The 16089-nt window shown below is 42.7% G+C and overlaps 1 protein-coding gene across 4 annotated transcripts in view; it reads right to left on the bottom strand.

The window, feature by feature from the left end:
- The window catches only part of aff2 (AF4/FMR2 family, member 2), a 287482-nt gene that overhangs the window by 64806 nt on the left and 206587 nt on the right, over positions 1-16089 (bottom strand). For all 4 annotated transcript variants that reach the window (XM_072663099.1, XM_072663100.1, XM_072663101.1 and 1 more), the window contains one exon: positions 12363-12400. In XM_072663099.1, coding sequence (XP_072519200.1) covers positions 12363-12400 — 38 coding nt within the window. The remainder of the gene's footprint in view (positions 1-12362; positions 12401-16089) is intronic.

Here is a 16089-nt window from a genome sequence, read left to right as displayed (position 1 = left end):
TGTGAGGTGTGGCCTCTGTGAGCATCAATGAACCTCAGGTGTCTTTGACCCTGATGCTGGTTCATGGGTCGTCTGTTCTTGGAGCCTGCCTGATGTTTTGAAGATGTTCCAACCCAGTCGTCTAGAAAATCTCAGTTTGGTTCTTGTCAAAGTGTCTCAGATTCTTATGCTTTCCCATTTTTCCTGCTTTTAACACCAACATCACTTTCAAGAACTGTCTGTCTGTCTGTTCACTTTCTGCCTAATGTATCCATCCCCTGACAGATGCTACTGTAGGTCAGTGGTACTAATGTTATGGCTGATTGGTGTATGTACTGTAAAAAGGCAGACCAACTTAGGTTCCTAACACAGATTTTTAGTTGCATCTCATATAGAGGTGAGCCTCAAAAACATAGTAATAGTGGGCCAAATTAAGCTAAAATAGTTATTATAAGATAATTTGTCTGTGGCTCCTCCCCTTTATTCTGTTTGCTGTTTATTCCCATCTGCAGGTTAGAATTCCCCCATTACCCTGGGGAGACCTTATGATATTCAGACTCCTGACCATGGAGGGCTGTGGTCTTGATGGGATTCAAATTTATGATCTTCTAAAGCTCTTGTCAAGCAGGCAGTTAGACAGTTGCTCCACTCTGTGTCCATAGAAGAAGGGAAAGGTCCATTTACTCAGAACTGTGTTTTCAGCTCTAGACCGACCGTACAGCCTAACTGCCTACTACCATCAAGTGTGAGGAGGCCATAAGCTCAAATCCAAGCAAGGGCAAGGGCCCAGCACTGTCAAAGACCTTGCAATGTGGGGACACTTCCCTGAGAGATAGAGGAATTAGCTACTTATATATATAATACATGCTAACATATATTACTGATACTCCTTTGTCCACACTGTTTAAGGCTCTGCTGATGATTTCATATGTTAAAAACAGACGCGCTGTAAAAACACTGTGTATGGTACGAGATTTTCTTAAGAAAGAGACATTCCAAGACCTCGACCTGACTAATCCAGAGAAAGCGAGAAAGGAGAAAGGCGAGTGTGTGCGAGAAGTGTAAGCTTTCAGTGCTGCTGTCTTTGAGCCATGTGATCCGTCAGTGGCTGTCTGCAGTGTCTGGACGTGGGTCTGAGCGAAGGACAGGAAACCATCCCTCCCCCTGCAGCCGGTCCCACGCCAACTTTACTCCCAAACCTGCCAAAAGCAGCCTGCCGTCTTTCTCCAGCTCCATACGTCCACTATAGGAAAACTAAACACAGGTCCTGGAGCATGCCTTCATTTAAAAAACCAACTGGAGCAGAAGAAAAGAAAGACCTTCTGTTCATATGGGTTAGTACGGAAGGCGTGCCTACAGTTTTGTACTGGAACCTCTTGAACTTCTGTTCTTAAAGATCTTAAAGGCGCAGATATACAATATTTGGACAAAAGTATTGGGACACCTGCACATTACATCTACTGGAGCTTACTGACAGGAGCTTGACGTCCCATTCAAAGCCCACAGTCATTAATATGAAGTTGGTCTAACAGCAGGTTTGAAGCTCTGCAGTTACTGAGTCAGCAGAGCGTTGGAGACTTTTATGCACTGAGCTCAGCTCTCCGTGACCCTCCTCTGTAACTTTACGTGGTCTGACACTTTCTGGATAAGTTGCTGTGGTACACGCTTGGAGGAAACCACTGGATCCCTATGCTCCGATACATCAGCCAACAGATGCCTGTGCCAGCCAGCATCATAACGGGAGTGATGAGGGAAGAGAATGCCATCTACCCACCCAAACAGAGAATGGCCAATTGAGCTCTCTCTGGCTCTGGTTGCTGATGGCGATGCAGCATGACCTGGGATTCAAACCTGTGGCAATAGGACTGAATTATACACCAGAATTTAATGGTTATGAGGTGTGTCCCTATACTTTTGTCTCTATATTCTACCATGACAAACGTATTGCTTATTTTATTACACGGTCTACATTATAGTAGAAGGTGAACTGCCACTTCTTGAAGGTGTTGGAAGCAGGAAACAAAAGTGGTTCCTGCTCACAGGAACCACTTTTGTTTCACAATGGTCACAAGGTCATGATGTGCATGGGGAGTCTATGTCTCATGGACATCGAAGGGTCAACATGAAGGAGACCTATTTAATATTAAGCAGGTGGTTTTAATGTTATGGCTGATCTCAGGCATCTCACACCCTCCTTGCTCCTTCTGTCTCTCGCTATCTTCCTCCCTCCCCTACCTTCTCTCTTTTCCCTGTCCTTCCTGTCTTACCAGTGTTAGAGGTGTGTGTTTGCTCAGGATACTCACTTTAGTGTCTGCACCCCCCCCCCAAACCCAACAGATGTTTCCTTTAAAACCCTGTGAAGCTGCAGGCCCACAGCCTACACTGTGGAGCAGCTACTCCAGCAGCAGCACTAGCTAACACCCCCTACTCAAGCTTTTAACACTGACTGTCAAGCTGCAAAACACACACACACACACACACAATGCATCACCACCCACACACACATATTCACACACACACACACGCGAGGAGCGGACACTTTCTGCCCGAGTAATGACCACAGGCTGGGACCTGGCTGGCCGCACCTGGGACGCTCAGGCTAAAGATTAATCCGAGGGTGATTGGAGGCTTGTCAGGAGGCACCTCTGCTCAGTCTATTACAATCCTCTGCATGAAATAGCTGAGGGGCCTCCACATAGCGCAGTAATTAAACATGGCCGCCTGCCACAGTCAGGCGCATACGACCTCCAGCGGCTCGGGCCAGGTAGAGTAATTACCTCTCCTCTCTCGCTTCCCTTTCCTTCGCATTTGATGAAAGATGACTATCTCCCATTAGCCTGGAAAAAAACTCATCTGTTTAGAAGCCACAAGTATCACTGCAGGCCTCCGGCTTTCCTGGTTATTGCGTCCTTCAGTGTAACTCGACTCATCCTCTACAGCACTGTCCTGGACCACCTCAGAAACTCCTCATACCTCCAAAAAGGCAAAATTACAGGAAAGAGAAAAAAAACTGCTTAACTTTCAATGGAAGTCAGTGAAAAAAAAAATTCCAAGTCATTTATTCCGAGTCTAGCAACCACCTAGCAACACCATAGCAACCACCTGCTGTATAGTAGCAAATACTTGGGTATCACAGAAACCACTTAGCACCATAGCAACCACCTTACAACACTATAGCACCTATGTATCAACCACTTTGCAACATCAAGCACCCACCTGGTGTATATTTGCAAACAGCTGGGATACCACAGAAACTGCTTAGCAGCACCATAGCAACCACCTAGCAACCACTTAGATACACAATAGCAAATGTATATTTGGTGTATAATTGCTAACAAATATGACAATTTTACAGGAAAAACATAAATAAATACCCCATGGTCATTTTGGAGCATTTTTATTGGTCAGTTCATCATGAAATTTGGACATGGTGTAAAGAACAACGGCTAATTTCTACAACGACCAGACAAGCTGTGTGTGGAATGTCTGAATAACGAGTTTCTGAGTGTTCATTGGTCAGTTTCACACAAACAGACACACAAATCCACCAATTACAGTTACGCGGCAGATGGTGGACACTTGAATCCACCAGTTAGACAGGGCGAGAGGTAGAGTACTTTGACTCGTCTTCAGAGCCTCGTATCTCCGACTGTGAGTCACATATGATCTGGCAATGATCTAGAAAGGTCGAGTTCTACAGAGTCAGGAAATGCCTGAACCGTATTTCGGAGCTGTATCCCCACAAAGTTATTATTATTACTGGAAACACTGAGGAACATCAAATTTGACGCCACTCCAGAGGGTCAAAGTAGCTGAATGCACTCATTAAAAGGGCTGTCCACAAACATTTGGACACATAGTATATATTTCATGTTGTGGATTTGAACTATCTCTTAAACTATCTTGCACTCGGGCTCTCAGACGCCATACAGGCCTTGACTGACGGAACATGATGGCAAATCTTTCCCCAACGATTTTGCAAATGCTAGCAGACGTATATACGCACCCCAATTACGCTGCATGACAGCATGCCTCAGTCTACGCGTCTGACAGGTGAGAGGGTAAACTGTCTTCAGTTATTTTCCTATGAAAAGCCACAGCGTCAGATATTCATAGTGAACAATATAAAGCACATCCCTCTCACAGTGAGCTTTCTATTGCTACCTGCCTTCCCCCTGCACTGTGGCCCAGGCCTCAGCGCCGCACCCTGTGTGAAATACGGCGGCTGTTTCTGCGGCAGCTTATTAAAACATATTGTTCGGAACGAGCGCGATGATGGCGATACAGCGGGCGATATGATACACGGCAATGTGGAGCGAGAAGAAATGAATAATGATGGAAGAGAAAGGAGACAGAGAGGGAGGAAAGTGAGGGGAGGCGTTTTTTTTTTATTCCCTCCTCCACCTCCACCTCCTCCTCCTCTCCTCCATCTGCCTCTGCTTTTCGCCGGCCGGAGAAGCCGGTGATGTATTTGCTGCTTGACTGCTCACAGAGATTGCTATCAGCCAAAAGCCCGTCTGCGGAGGTAAACTCAATACTCGCCTTTTTTCCCTTCCCCGCCAACCTTCATAACATTTACTTTCAAGCCCTCTGATTCGCTGCGCTCGCGCCTGTGCGGGCGTGCGGCTTTTCTCAACTCTAATAGGGTCGTATGCAGAAATATCAGCGCTCGCTCCAGCCTGATGGAGATGCCATATAAGAAATGAAACGGTAGATGAACCAATCAATAGGAGTGTAATATAGATGCGGTGACCCTGGTTTGTTTACCGTGTTGTCAATAGCTAAGATCGAAGCACGAGGCCAACTGCTGTTTGTCTACAATCCCAGACGTGACGATGTTTTGGACTGATTGACTGTGGGCAGATTGTGTGTGGATTGTGTGGAAACAGCTGAAGCTCCTCCACAAGCCGAAGCTCCATATCTTAAGCTAAATCTATAGGATCATGAGCTACCGTGCTAATACCCGCAGTGTCAAATGCTACACTGTCTTACTCCACTATCAGTGTGCTCAATTTTCTCATTTAAAAAGCCCCTCCCTCCACTCTGATGCAGCCAATCAGACGGGATGTGTTCAGTGTCTGAGGTTAGCTTCTTTAGCTCTTGCTCTGGAGTCATCCAGCTAATTTAGCTTAGTAATTAAAGCTTATATCAAACAAACACGACTTATAACTGACCCCAGTTGCAGTCGATCATTTAGGACATATTTAATTTCTCACGTGTTTCTGTTTTAAGTTAAGAGCGGAAGACGCTAGGCTAATGTCGCTAACAAACACTGGACTTAGACTGTCACCGATTTCATCTGAGTAAATACACAACCAACATTTTCATTTATTTGCTTATTTGCTGAGGCCAAAGTGGTTGGGGTTAAGGTGGAGCATCCACAGGGTCTTCAAGGTTTTTGTGCTTAGTGTAGTTTCACTCGAAATTGTTGTAATTCTCTTATTTTTTATGTTTTGTCAAAAGCATTCTTTTATTTTAATGGAAACACCTGTGTGGCTCAGGGGTCTAATGCGCTGCTACTATGGCCCGAGGTTGCAAGTTCAAATCTGATACCATGCCACTTTGCCATCAGCAGATGGAGTCCAAGAGAGCACAACAGGCTGTGCTCTTTCCGGGTGGGTAGATGGTGCTCTATCCCATCAACAATTTAAAGCACAGGTATCTGTTAGCTGTTATGATAGAGCTAGAGAGCCGGCGCGTTCCTCTGAGCGTGTCCGACGATGTCGCATTGGCGGCAGTTCAAAAAAAGGAGGTGGCTGGTTTCAAATGTATCAGAGGAGACGACAAGTTTGTACCCTCCTAGTGCTGGGAGCACCAACGGGTGGGTTATTTTTAATGTAATATATTTAAAAATGGAAAACAATATTTAAAATGGAAAAAAAATGGTCCAATCAGAATGTGTTCTCCACAGTATCCAGGTACAACCAAGCATGCTCTCTTAATGGGGAGGCCCTCAGGAGCTGAACAGAAGGCCCTACTTCTTAGGTGAGGAATGCAACAGTGGAATCAACCAATCATATTTTGAATTTTTAGAGTATGGGACCAATTCTGTGAAATAAAATGTCTATTCTAGAAGTTCTCTGTTTAGCTTCTGACCGAGAATACAACCAGTAGTCCAACCAGGATTCAGTCTGTTAGAAATGGAAAACAGTGGCAGCAGCCCACAACATAAAAACTGCCATCAGCAGCTGTGAAGTTGACTATCTTGTACAAGCTTCATTATGTTCAATTTAGAACAGTCAAAAACGATAAAGCACACCAGTATTAGCTTAATGCTAATATAATACTAGAGTTCCCATAGGGGCGCCAGATGAAATTAGCACGGAATTTTTCCTAATTGTTTTGGCTCGAATGAAAGGGATAGCTCTAATAGTCTGATGATTTATCCCTTAAAATGAAGTGTTCTTTGCTTACCCTGCTCAACCCGTGCTTCTTCTTCTAGCTTCCCCCCAGAGGACAATGCTGGACATGCAGAAGGGCAGCCCAGGCTGACTAGCAAGGCTCTCTCTAAAGGGCTTAGTGGGTTTCAGACTGCAGAAGCAGCATGGTGAACCGAAAACTGTGAATGATTGTAGATGAGACAGGAAAGATGGCAAACAGACAGAGAGTGTGTCACTATAAATGAGGGACAAAAAGGAGGACTGAGGACTGCTTTTCGTGTTTTCGGGAGCCAGACTAAACACAAAGCCTAAACTACAAATAGAGTAAAACTAAAAGCCCATGTCACAGAGAGGCACCGTCATCCACTTAGCGCTCCAAATCAAAGAGACAGATATCGAGTCCGGGTGACTGTTTTTAAAGACATTTTCTGGAAGGTCTGGAACGCTGCCACATTAAAAGAAACCCTTATATTAAAGAGCCCATATCCTGCTTATGTCAGCTTATGACATTTGTGTGGTTTCATTCACCAAAAACAGTTGTAGCTCATTTTCACAAGCTTCTCCTTCAACTTCCCTTTTCCCCTTAGAATTAAACCGGCTGTTTCTGTTCTGGGTTTTTTTTCTGCTTTGGCGCCCCAAAAAAGCTCTGACCAGTTGAGGCATGGACTCTACAAGACCTCTGAGGGTGTTCTGCGGTATCTGCCACCAAATCGTTTCTCCATTAAGTTGGTCACATTTGTACTTTATCTTGTAATTGAATATTTATCATTTGTAGGTACTGAGTAATTATTTGGTAACTAGATTAGTAGGTACTGAATAATTGCTACATATTGAATAATTAGTAGATACTGACTAATTACCAGTTTGTAGGTACTGAGTAATTAGTAGGTACTAAATAATAAGTAGGTACTAAATTAGTAAGTACTAAATAATTACTACCTATCAAATAATTAGTAGATATTGGCAAATTACCACTTACGGAATCATTTGTAGGTACTGAGTAATTAGTAGGTACTAAATAATTAGTAGTTACTAAATAATTACTACCTATTAAATAATTAGTAGATATTGGCAAATTACCACTTACTGAATCATTTGTAGGTACTGTGTAATTAGTAGGTACTGAGTAATTAGTAGGTACTAAATTAGTAAGTACTAAATATTTACTAGTTGTTGAACAATTAATGTATACTGACTAATTACAACTTACAGAATAATTTGTAGGTATTGAGTATTTAGTAGGTACTGAATAATTAATATGTACTAAATTAGTAGGTACTGAATAATTAATAGGTACTAAATTAGTAAATACTAAATAGTTACTACTTATTGAATAATTAGTAGATACCAGTTAATAATTACCAATTAGTAGGTACTGTATTGGTAGATGCTGACTAATTAGTATGTACTGACTAGTGGGTGTTAAAATGACAAGTAAGTCTAAATAAAAATAAAGTTGGGGTCCAAGGGGTTAAAAAAGCAAGACAAACGAGACAGTGCTGAAACCCAGCAGTTAAAACCCTAAGCTTTACATGAAACTTCAACTCACCTGATGTAATATAATAGCTTTACAAGACCTAGTCCTCCGATCTCACTGGCTTAGTGCGTTCTGTAAATCAAACAGCGGTAGGTAATGTATTTCATAGCAGGTCAATACATTTGCTTGGAGTCAACCTCTTCCCTCACAGCACTTGCCAATAGCACTCAGAGAGGATACAGATGATTAGGCTCTTTGCCAAAAGCCAACACTGCAAGCGCACAGAGGCATGCGGTCGGTGTCATGTTAGTGGAAATGGAGAGTGCCGCAGAAGCTTGTAGGCCCACTTGTGGCATGTCATATATCTGCTTGCTGCAAGCTGTGGCTTCAGTGAAGATCTAATACCCTGAAAAAAGGTTTTAGTGCCGGCCACTGTGAACTGACCGAGTCTCAGGCACAGGAGCAGGAACAGCCAGCCAGCCAGCCAGCCAGCCAGCCAGCCAGCCAGCACGGTTCTACATTTGGTCTTCTCATTCAATTTTGATCTTCTCATTCAATTCCATTCGAAAAAACATCCAGCACTAGCCTGGTCTCCGAGCAGCACTGCATGACCCCAGCTCCTCAGCTTGCCCAGCCTTGGGGAGTACCAGTTTCATGGCTCTGTGAAAAGCATGTGGTCATGTTGCTGGGTTTTCACCAGTATGGTGCCCTAGGCTGAACTGTGGGCTATGTTTTAATGGGCTCGCTCCACCGCTGGGGCCGTGCCTTTTGGAAGCAGGGCAGAGTTGCACGCTTCACACAGGGACAACACAGAGCCCCCATGGACACGGCACAGAGTCGAAAACCGACACGCTGAGGCTCCCGGCACATAGCCGCTGTTTTCAAAACACTTGAAATACAACAAAATATATATATAAAAACCCAGAACAACGTCTGGGATAATAATCTTGACATTTCATATAAAATGAAAGTGATTAGATAATAATAATAATAATATGATAATATTCTTACGCTTTTCTACATTTGTGTATATAAAATAAATGAGGGCTACACAATATTTGAGCCGTGCTACATAACACTGACATAATCATGTCATAGACATGTCATAGCAGATGATAAGTCACATACATTTTAATGACCGATCATGTCCAGTTAAAGTCATGTAACCATTATCGTTACCTGCCATGACATTAAATCAGTATGTGACAAACTGTCACAGCACCAAACTCTGTAGGATCTGTAAAATTACTCTTGCTACTGGTTAGGGATTGTGGCCCTGATCAGGTGATTGTGGCCCATGATCCAATCCCAGTCTCTTAATGCTGTGTATTAGCCAACACTGATCCGATCCGATCCGATCTCTGTGTCTGTATAAATAATCCATCTGCACAGATTAGATCTGATGATCTGATAATTAATCCTGAAGTAAAATCACTTTATTTTTAGTACCAGTTTCTAGTCCAGTCTGACTCACCTCCCTGTCCATTCAGCTCCCAGTTCCTTTAAAACACTGCAGTTAAATCACTTCCTCTATGTGTGTGTGTGTGTGTGTGTAGTGGTACACACTCTGCACTGATATGTTGTTGTTGTCGACTGCTGATGTAAAATAGCTCTCTTATCCTGGGTGAATGAGCTATGGTTTGTGTGTGTATTAGGCTCAAGATTAATCGGCCCCGTCTTGATCCACTGTCCACATGCCTACTACTGTCAACTGTAATATGACACTTATTACCTTCTTAATGGGCACCATCTGTTATTACAATTCAAACAAGTATATGGCATCTGCTATTATTTGTTAATGCATGGTTATGTGCATGTTGTGTAGCTGGATGTTACTACAAAATCCCACTTTTTGCATTATAAACTGTAGATTTGTGTTGAATAAGACTAGCATAAAACTCACTTCTTCCACTTTCGTCATTGTGTGTCAGGCGTTAGACATTGTCATTGCTAGGTAAGCAAACTCAAACCTGTTGATAAACAATGTATTAATAGAACTGACTTCATTTTATTATCAGACATTAAACTTAAACATGAGCGGCAAAAAAGAACATTTAAGTCATTGTAAGATGAAAACTCTGATGAAAACAGGGATAAATGTTGCTGAACTGTTTAAATTCAATACCTACAGAAAAGGGAATCATGCCTAAAGTTCTCCATTTCAATCTATTATAGCTCAGGTCAGTCTTACAACACTGCCCATCATTTGCGCTCTAGTGGCTCCATAACAGTGCATAGTGCTTGGACCCCAGTGATTGCCACTGGCAATGTAGTTTATGGAGGAACACTCACCTCTTATTGCGGTTATAACAGTCCATACAAATCAATATGCCCTACATCAATTTCAGAAATAACTGATGATCACTAATAAAGATCATTTGCATATATGAACATTTATTAACCTTTATTTTGAATTCTTTCTGTTACTTAGTTCTGACAAGATGAGAATGAGATACTACTGAGATACTAAAAGGGATCACACACACACACACACACACACACACACACATATATATATATATATATATATATATATATATATATATATATATATATATATATATACACACACACACACACACACACATACATACAAGAAGGGTATTCCCTGCTGTTGGCAGATCTATCAATTACAAACTCATCAAATCTTCATGATTCAGATGAATGCCATATTCCACATTTAAAAGAGCACATTTTGCCCAAAGGCAACACGTTTGCATGTATGTTAATGATACAATTAATTATGTAATGACATCATTACATTCAAACAGCACATCAAAACAACAGTAATAACTCTAAGCCTCAGCGGGTTAAGAGCTGTTATGGAGTGTAGGGGAAATGCTGCATACCATTAAACAGCATTCCTACACTCCACCTAACAAAGCTCCAGGCCACTTAATATCAAGCACAGCTATGAAAAATTCTCTGAGAGAACTCATCTCCTCCAGCCGCCTCGGAACACACTGGAAACCTCATCATCAAATCATCTCGCAGCTTTACACCACAACCAGGCTAATCACCACACACGGCGCCCTGCATAAACCCACCTTACAACACTCCCATCCCTTCTCCCACGTGCCACAAGCCGACCCCCCCCCCCCCCTTTGCACCACCACCACCTCTTCCCAACTCCCCTCACTCCCGCCTGCAGCAGCGCTGGCTCTGGTCCCCGCGCCCACTGCCCCGGGATGGCTCGTGGCTCCTCTACTCCCAGGCTCCCCGGCTGGGAACAGGGCTGCAGGCCATGCTTCTCTCTCTGTCTGCTTAATGAGACCCCGTTTGCACCTCATGCTGCCTCTCCAAAGCCATCAGAGCCGGCGCCGCTGATGAAGGTGAGAGCAGAGCCGGCTGGAACAGAAACGCTGGAGACTTTTAAACACGCTCCTGATAGGAGCTACCTGCTGGAGCACTAGACGGTGGAGAAGTTTCTCAGGTTATCATACTGTCTCACAGTGCATCATACACCACTTTATCACCCATTACTTACAGCCATTTAGGGTGACGTCTACGAAAAAGAGACTGTGGGTAATGGGCTACAGAGTCCGAGTTATATCTAGATATTCATGAAGTTTTGTCCCAAAACCTTGTATAGCTTCGATTCCCAACAAGTGTGGTTGTTGGTTTAAACGTTAATTGTTAATAAAATTGTTAATTAAGCGCCCTCTTCTAATATCAGCGCAATCAATAATCATAAAGCTGGCATGCGTTGTGTGAAAATCCACTTCCAACTTATTTTATAAAACAAAATATATATATTATTATTATTATAGGTCAGCACTCAAATCTTTTAGGTGTTTAAAGGATTTTTGGGTTTTATCATTAAATCATTAATGATTATTCAGTTATATCTGCCTATAAATCTTCATTTGGGGCCACAATAATGATTTTGGTAGGTATAGCGATAAAACCCAATAACACTTTGGGCAAAACCTGCTATTTATAGTATTAGTAATTAGCATGTTTTATAAGACCATCTGCTGAGTAAAACAGACTAACCGGTAATGTAGACATATGTATATATCATTGCTATTGTGCAAAAACCTTTTATTTCCACCTTTGCCATTTTTTAACCACATATTTTTGAAGAAATCTAGTGTAGTGTGTTTCATGATGATACAATGTTTCAATGAAAATACAAGAAATGCTCCAAAGTTACTTGGAATCTACCTTTTTTTTCATTGCCTTCCACTGAAAGTTCAGAAGGCTTTTGTCTTCTGTAAAATTTGTAAAGTTACTGTTTTGGATGTTCTCATATACTCACTCACCTACCCATTTATTTAGGCACATAAATTAATACTGTATGAGCCATTGTTTACACTATATTCACAACTGTGAATCCGGCACCTTCCCTTTTCTCTTTAAATGCCATCATTTCCAGCACTAAAAAAAACATCCAATACTTCACAATACTCCAGCTATAAAACAATCCCAGCAGGGTCGTTCATCTGCCGGATTTTCAGATTTTCCCGATACCCCCTCAGCAGGGCGCACACCGCGAACCAGATCTGGCTGAAATAGTCACTTACTTTGGAGGTGCAGTCCTGGCCTTGGGTTTCTCTGCAGCCTGTGAAAGAGAGACACAGCACCAGTTAGACGGAGTGAACAGAGGGATAGAGGGAGGATCACTGGAGAAAACTCCACTAGCACAACTGCTGGGAGATCAAAAGGTTGGTACTGTATGATCACTATAGACCGCTGCTGAAATGTATGTGTGCCGCTTCCCCACAGCCCGCTGCTTTCTTTTTGAACTCACAGAGGAGTATAGTTAGAGGGTGCACTGAAGCCTGAGCAGCTAGAGTAGATCAATGCTGGCTGGAGGCTAAGAAAAGGCATTTTCAGCGGTGTGGATTTCATCTTTGCAGAGTTTGTAGGTTCTTATTATACAAGGTTCTTATAAGTGGTCAGTCATATATGTTTTTAAGAACGTGTCTCTGCATTTGTGGACTGTTTATAAGTGATCTTCCTGCAGGTTTCTGAACTGAAATAAAACATTTACAGCCAATTTAGGCCTAAACAAACAAAATCTTTATGGACAACTGCTGGAATAACAGTTAGTAACAGGACAGTCACAGGATTGTAGAAGCATTCTGCAGCCAAGATCCCAGCCCAGTCACAGAGTACAATACTGTACAATGTGGGAATTATGATTACTAGGGCCTGTAAGTGCTCTAATGAACTGTCAACGTTAGAAATACCTACACATTAACAGTCTGCTTGTCTATACAATGATCAGCCATAACATTAGCATCCCAGTCTAATATTGAGTATGTTCCCCTTGTGCTATCACAACATATCTGACCATTCAAGGCATGGCCTTCACAAGACTTCTGAAGGTGTCCTGTGGTATCTGGCACCAGGCAGCAGATCCTGCAAGCCCTGTAAGCTGTGAGGTGGGGCCTCCATGAATTGCATCAGTGAACCTTTTATTAGGTACTGACCACCGAATATTGGTAACACATCTAGACCTGCCTGATGTTTTGGAGATGTTCTGATCCAGTCGTCTAGACATTAAGAACTGACTGTTCACTCACTGACTAATATATCCACCTCTTCACAGATGCCACTGTAGATGAAGATAACCAGTGTTTTTCACTACACCTGTCAGTGATGCTAATATTATAGTCGATCTGTGTACATAGTACACATTTCAGCATCCATATTATTCAAGTTGTCAAGGCTCTATACAGAACCACTACTGTTACTAAAGAACCCTTGGAGAACCTGACCACAGAAAGATGCCCCTGTTACATTGAATTTCCTGTTGATTTGTTCCACAATTCTCTCCTATTTTTGTATTTTTATGTATGATATATAAATTTTACTCTTAAAGAGTGGGTCCTTTAATAAAGGTGATGAGCACATGTATATTATCATCTACGTAAAGGTGTTGCCTAGGTCTTCATCTGGTAAAATTGCTCTTTGAATGCAAGAGCATGTCTTTTATATTTGTATATATACAACCTTTCATGGGCTTGGAGGTAGTATGATATTATACAGAACCATTTTTGCTTGGGGTGTAGAATATCTCTGATTTTTATATTTCTTTGGGTGTAGCATGTGCATTCTGGCAGCTAAAGAGACTACCACTGAGTGTTGGTCATCATTATGCATTGTCTCATTTGCATGTTGATTTTATTTGGCTTTACCTGAGGACTTGTAAAAAATACCCCATAGTGAGGACATCTGATCAGCTTGATCATCACCACAACTTAATGAATGGAACTACTTTGTTGAACATTTTGAGTGGTGTGTGTTCTTAAAAATGGGTTCCCCCATTGCTCTTTAGTAATAGCAGTGGTTCTGTATGCTTAAATGGTTTGTTGGCTGTAGCTGGCTATTGTCAGTACATCGTAGATCCCTCTGGAGGAGAACATAGTTCCTACTGATTTCTATAGAGCTGGCCTTTATCTACTAGTTTTTAAATCATACATTTACATCTGGCCACATCTCTAACCTATATTTCCTTAATACCACTGAAAGGCTGACCAGAGAAGGCCCTTTCTCCATTGAGGTAAATCCAGAGACAGATCTACTGAGGGCTAAATGGGGATGAATTGAGATATCCAAACCGTGTGTGAACTTAGCGGTCAGCTGGTGCTACCTGGGCCGCCGGTGTGGGCACAGACGTGTGGCTCGGCCTCATTGCTGTGGCCATTGATCTGTATATAGTCCATTTATCATTCAGAGAGAGGAGCCAGTGATCTTCACAGTGTATTAGATGAAACAGCTCAGATCATTTGTCAGAGAGGCTCTTATTGCTGTTTCCTGCTCTGTAGGGAATCTGGGCTCCTTCCAAGCTGCACACATTCCAGCGTTGCTAGGCAACCCAGTTGGGGGCAGTAGGGATAGCGCTGCATGTGTAGACACACACGCGTGCACACACACACACACACACACACACACACATACACAAGCACGTGGATGCATGCACATGGTCACATACAAGCGCATACACAAATACACATGCTTTTGGAAAAGGGCTCTTCAGGGGTTCTTTACTAAAGGCAATGGTTCTATGGATGCTTTCATGGTTCTATGTATTGTTTGCATTGGTAAACATCCTTTTCTACATGGTTCTCCCTTCTAAAGAACCGTATTTGCACAGAGTGTAGATAACTGCAATAAACAGCAGTGCTGCCCCTGCTCTCTATGTGTGTGTGTGTGTGTGTGTGTGTGTGGGTGTGTTTGTGTGTCTGTGTCTGTGTGATGAAGCTTTTGGGCATTTGTTACAGGGGTTCTGCTTGAGGGAAGCAGGAAGCACTTATCATACTGCAAGGGAAAGAAGTGTGGGTGCCACTATTCTGCTCCGGATCACATTAGGCTTCCGAAAAGCCGGCGTGACAAAGCATTTTAGCACAGTGAAATCAACACCGAGCTGAAGCCATTCACCACATGATGAATGACAGCACTGAAACATTCAACTCCTAACAAAAGGGAGGATCATACATAATAATACATAATTACCAAAACAAAAATGACAGTCAATTCGAAAGGATTCCAATCCGACGAAAAATAGCCGTGAACAAAATGGGACAACACAAATAACAAAAGGGTTGCAATACAATACAAGCGCAAATATGTCTGTGGTAGACGTCTGAATCTGTAAACCAAATATCTGGTCCTGCATTTAGATTTGAACTACAACTGGCCTACACCTGAGGTTCACGTTTATTCTTTAGTGTTTCTCAAAGAACTCCTTCAAACAGGTCAAGCTCTTCCACTAGGACCCCCCACAAGAATGACCATCAGCTGATCCACAAGAACCCCCTCAAACTGGTCCACAAGAACTTACTTAAATTGCTCCACAAGAACCTCTCAAGCTCTTCCACAAGACCCCCAATTTGGTCCTCAAGAACTCCTTTCAGCTTATCCACAAGACCCCCTCAAGCTCTTCTACAAGGACCCCCCCCTAACCTGGTCCACAAGAATGACCGTAAGCTGATCCACAAGAACCCCCTTAAACTGGTCCACAAGAACTTACTTAAATTGCTCCACAAGACCCCCCCCCCTCATACTGATCCACAAGAATGCCTGTCAGCTGATCCACAAGACCCCCTCGAGCTCTTCTACAAGGACCCCCTCCCAAACTTGTCCACAAGAATGACTGTCAGCTGATCCACAAGAACCCCCTCAAACTGGTCCACAAGAACTTACTTAAATTGCTCCACAAGACCCCCCCCCCTCATACTGGTCCACAAGAATGCCTGTCAACTGATCCACAAGACTCCCTCAAGCTCTTCTACATGATTCCCC

This window comes from Salminus brasiliensis, chromosome 19 (genome assembly GCF_030463535.1).
Source record: "Salminus brasiliensis chromosome 19, fSalBra1.hap2, whole genome shotgun sequence".
Taxonomy (NCBI): domain Eukaryota; kingdom Metazoa; phylum Chordata; class Actinopteri; order Characiformes; family Bryconidae; genus Salminus; species Salminus brasiliensis.
Note: the sequence above shows the minus strand (reverse complement) of the source record. Positions and strands in the feature narration are given on the sequence as shown.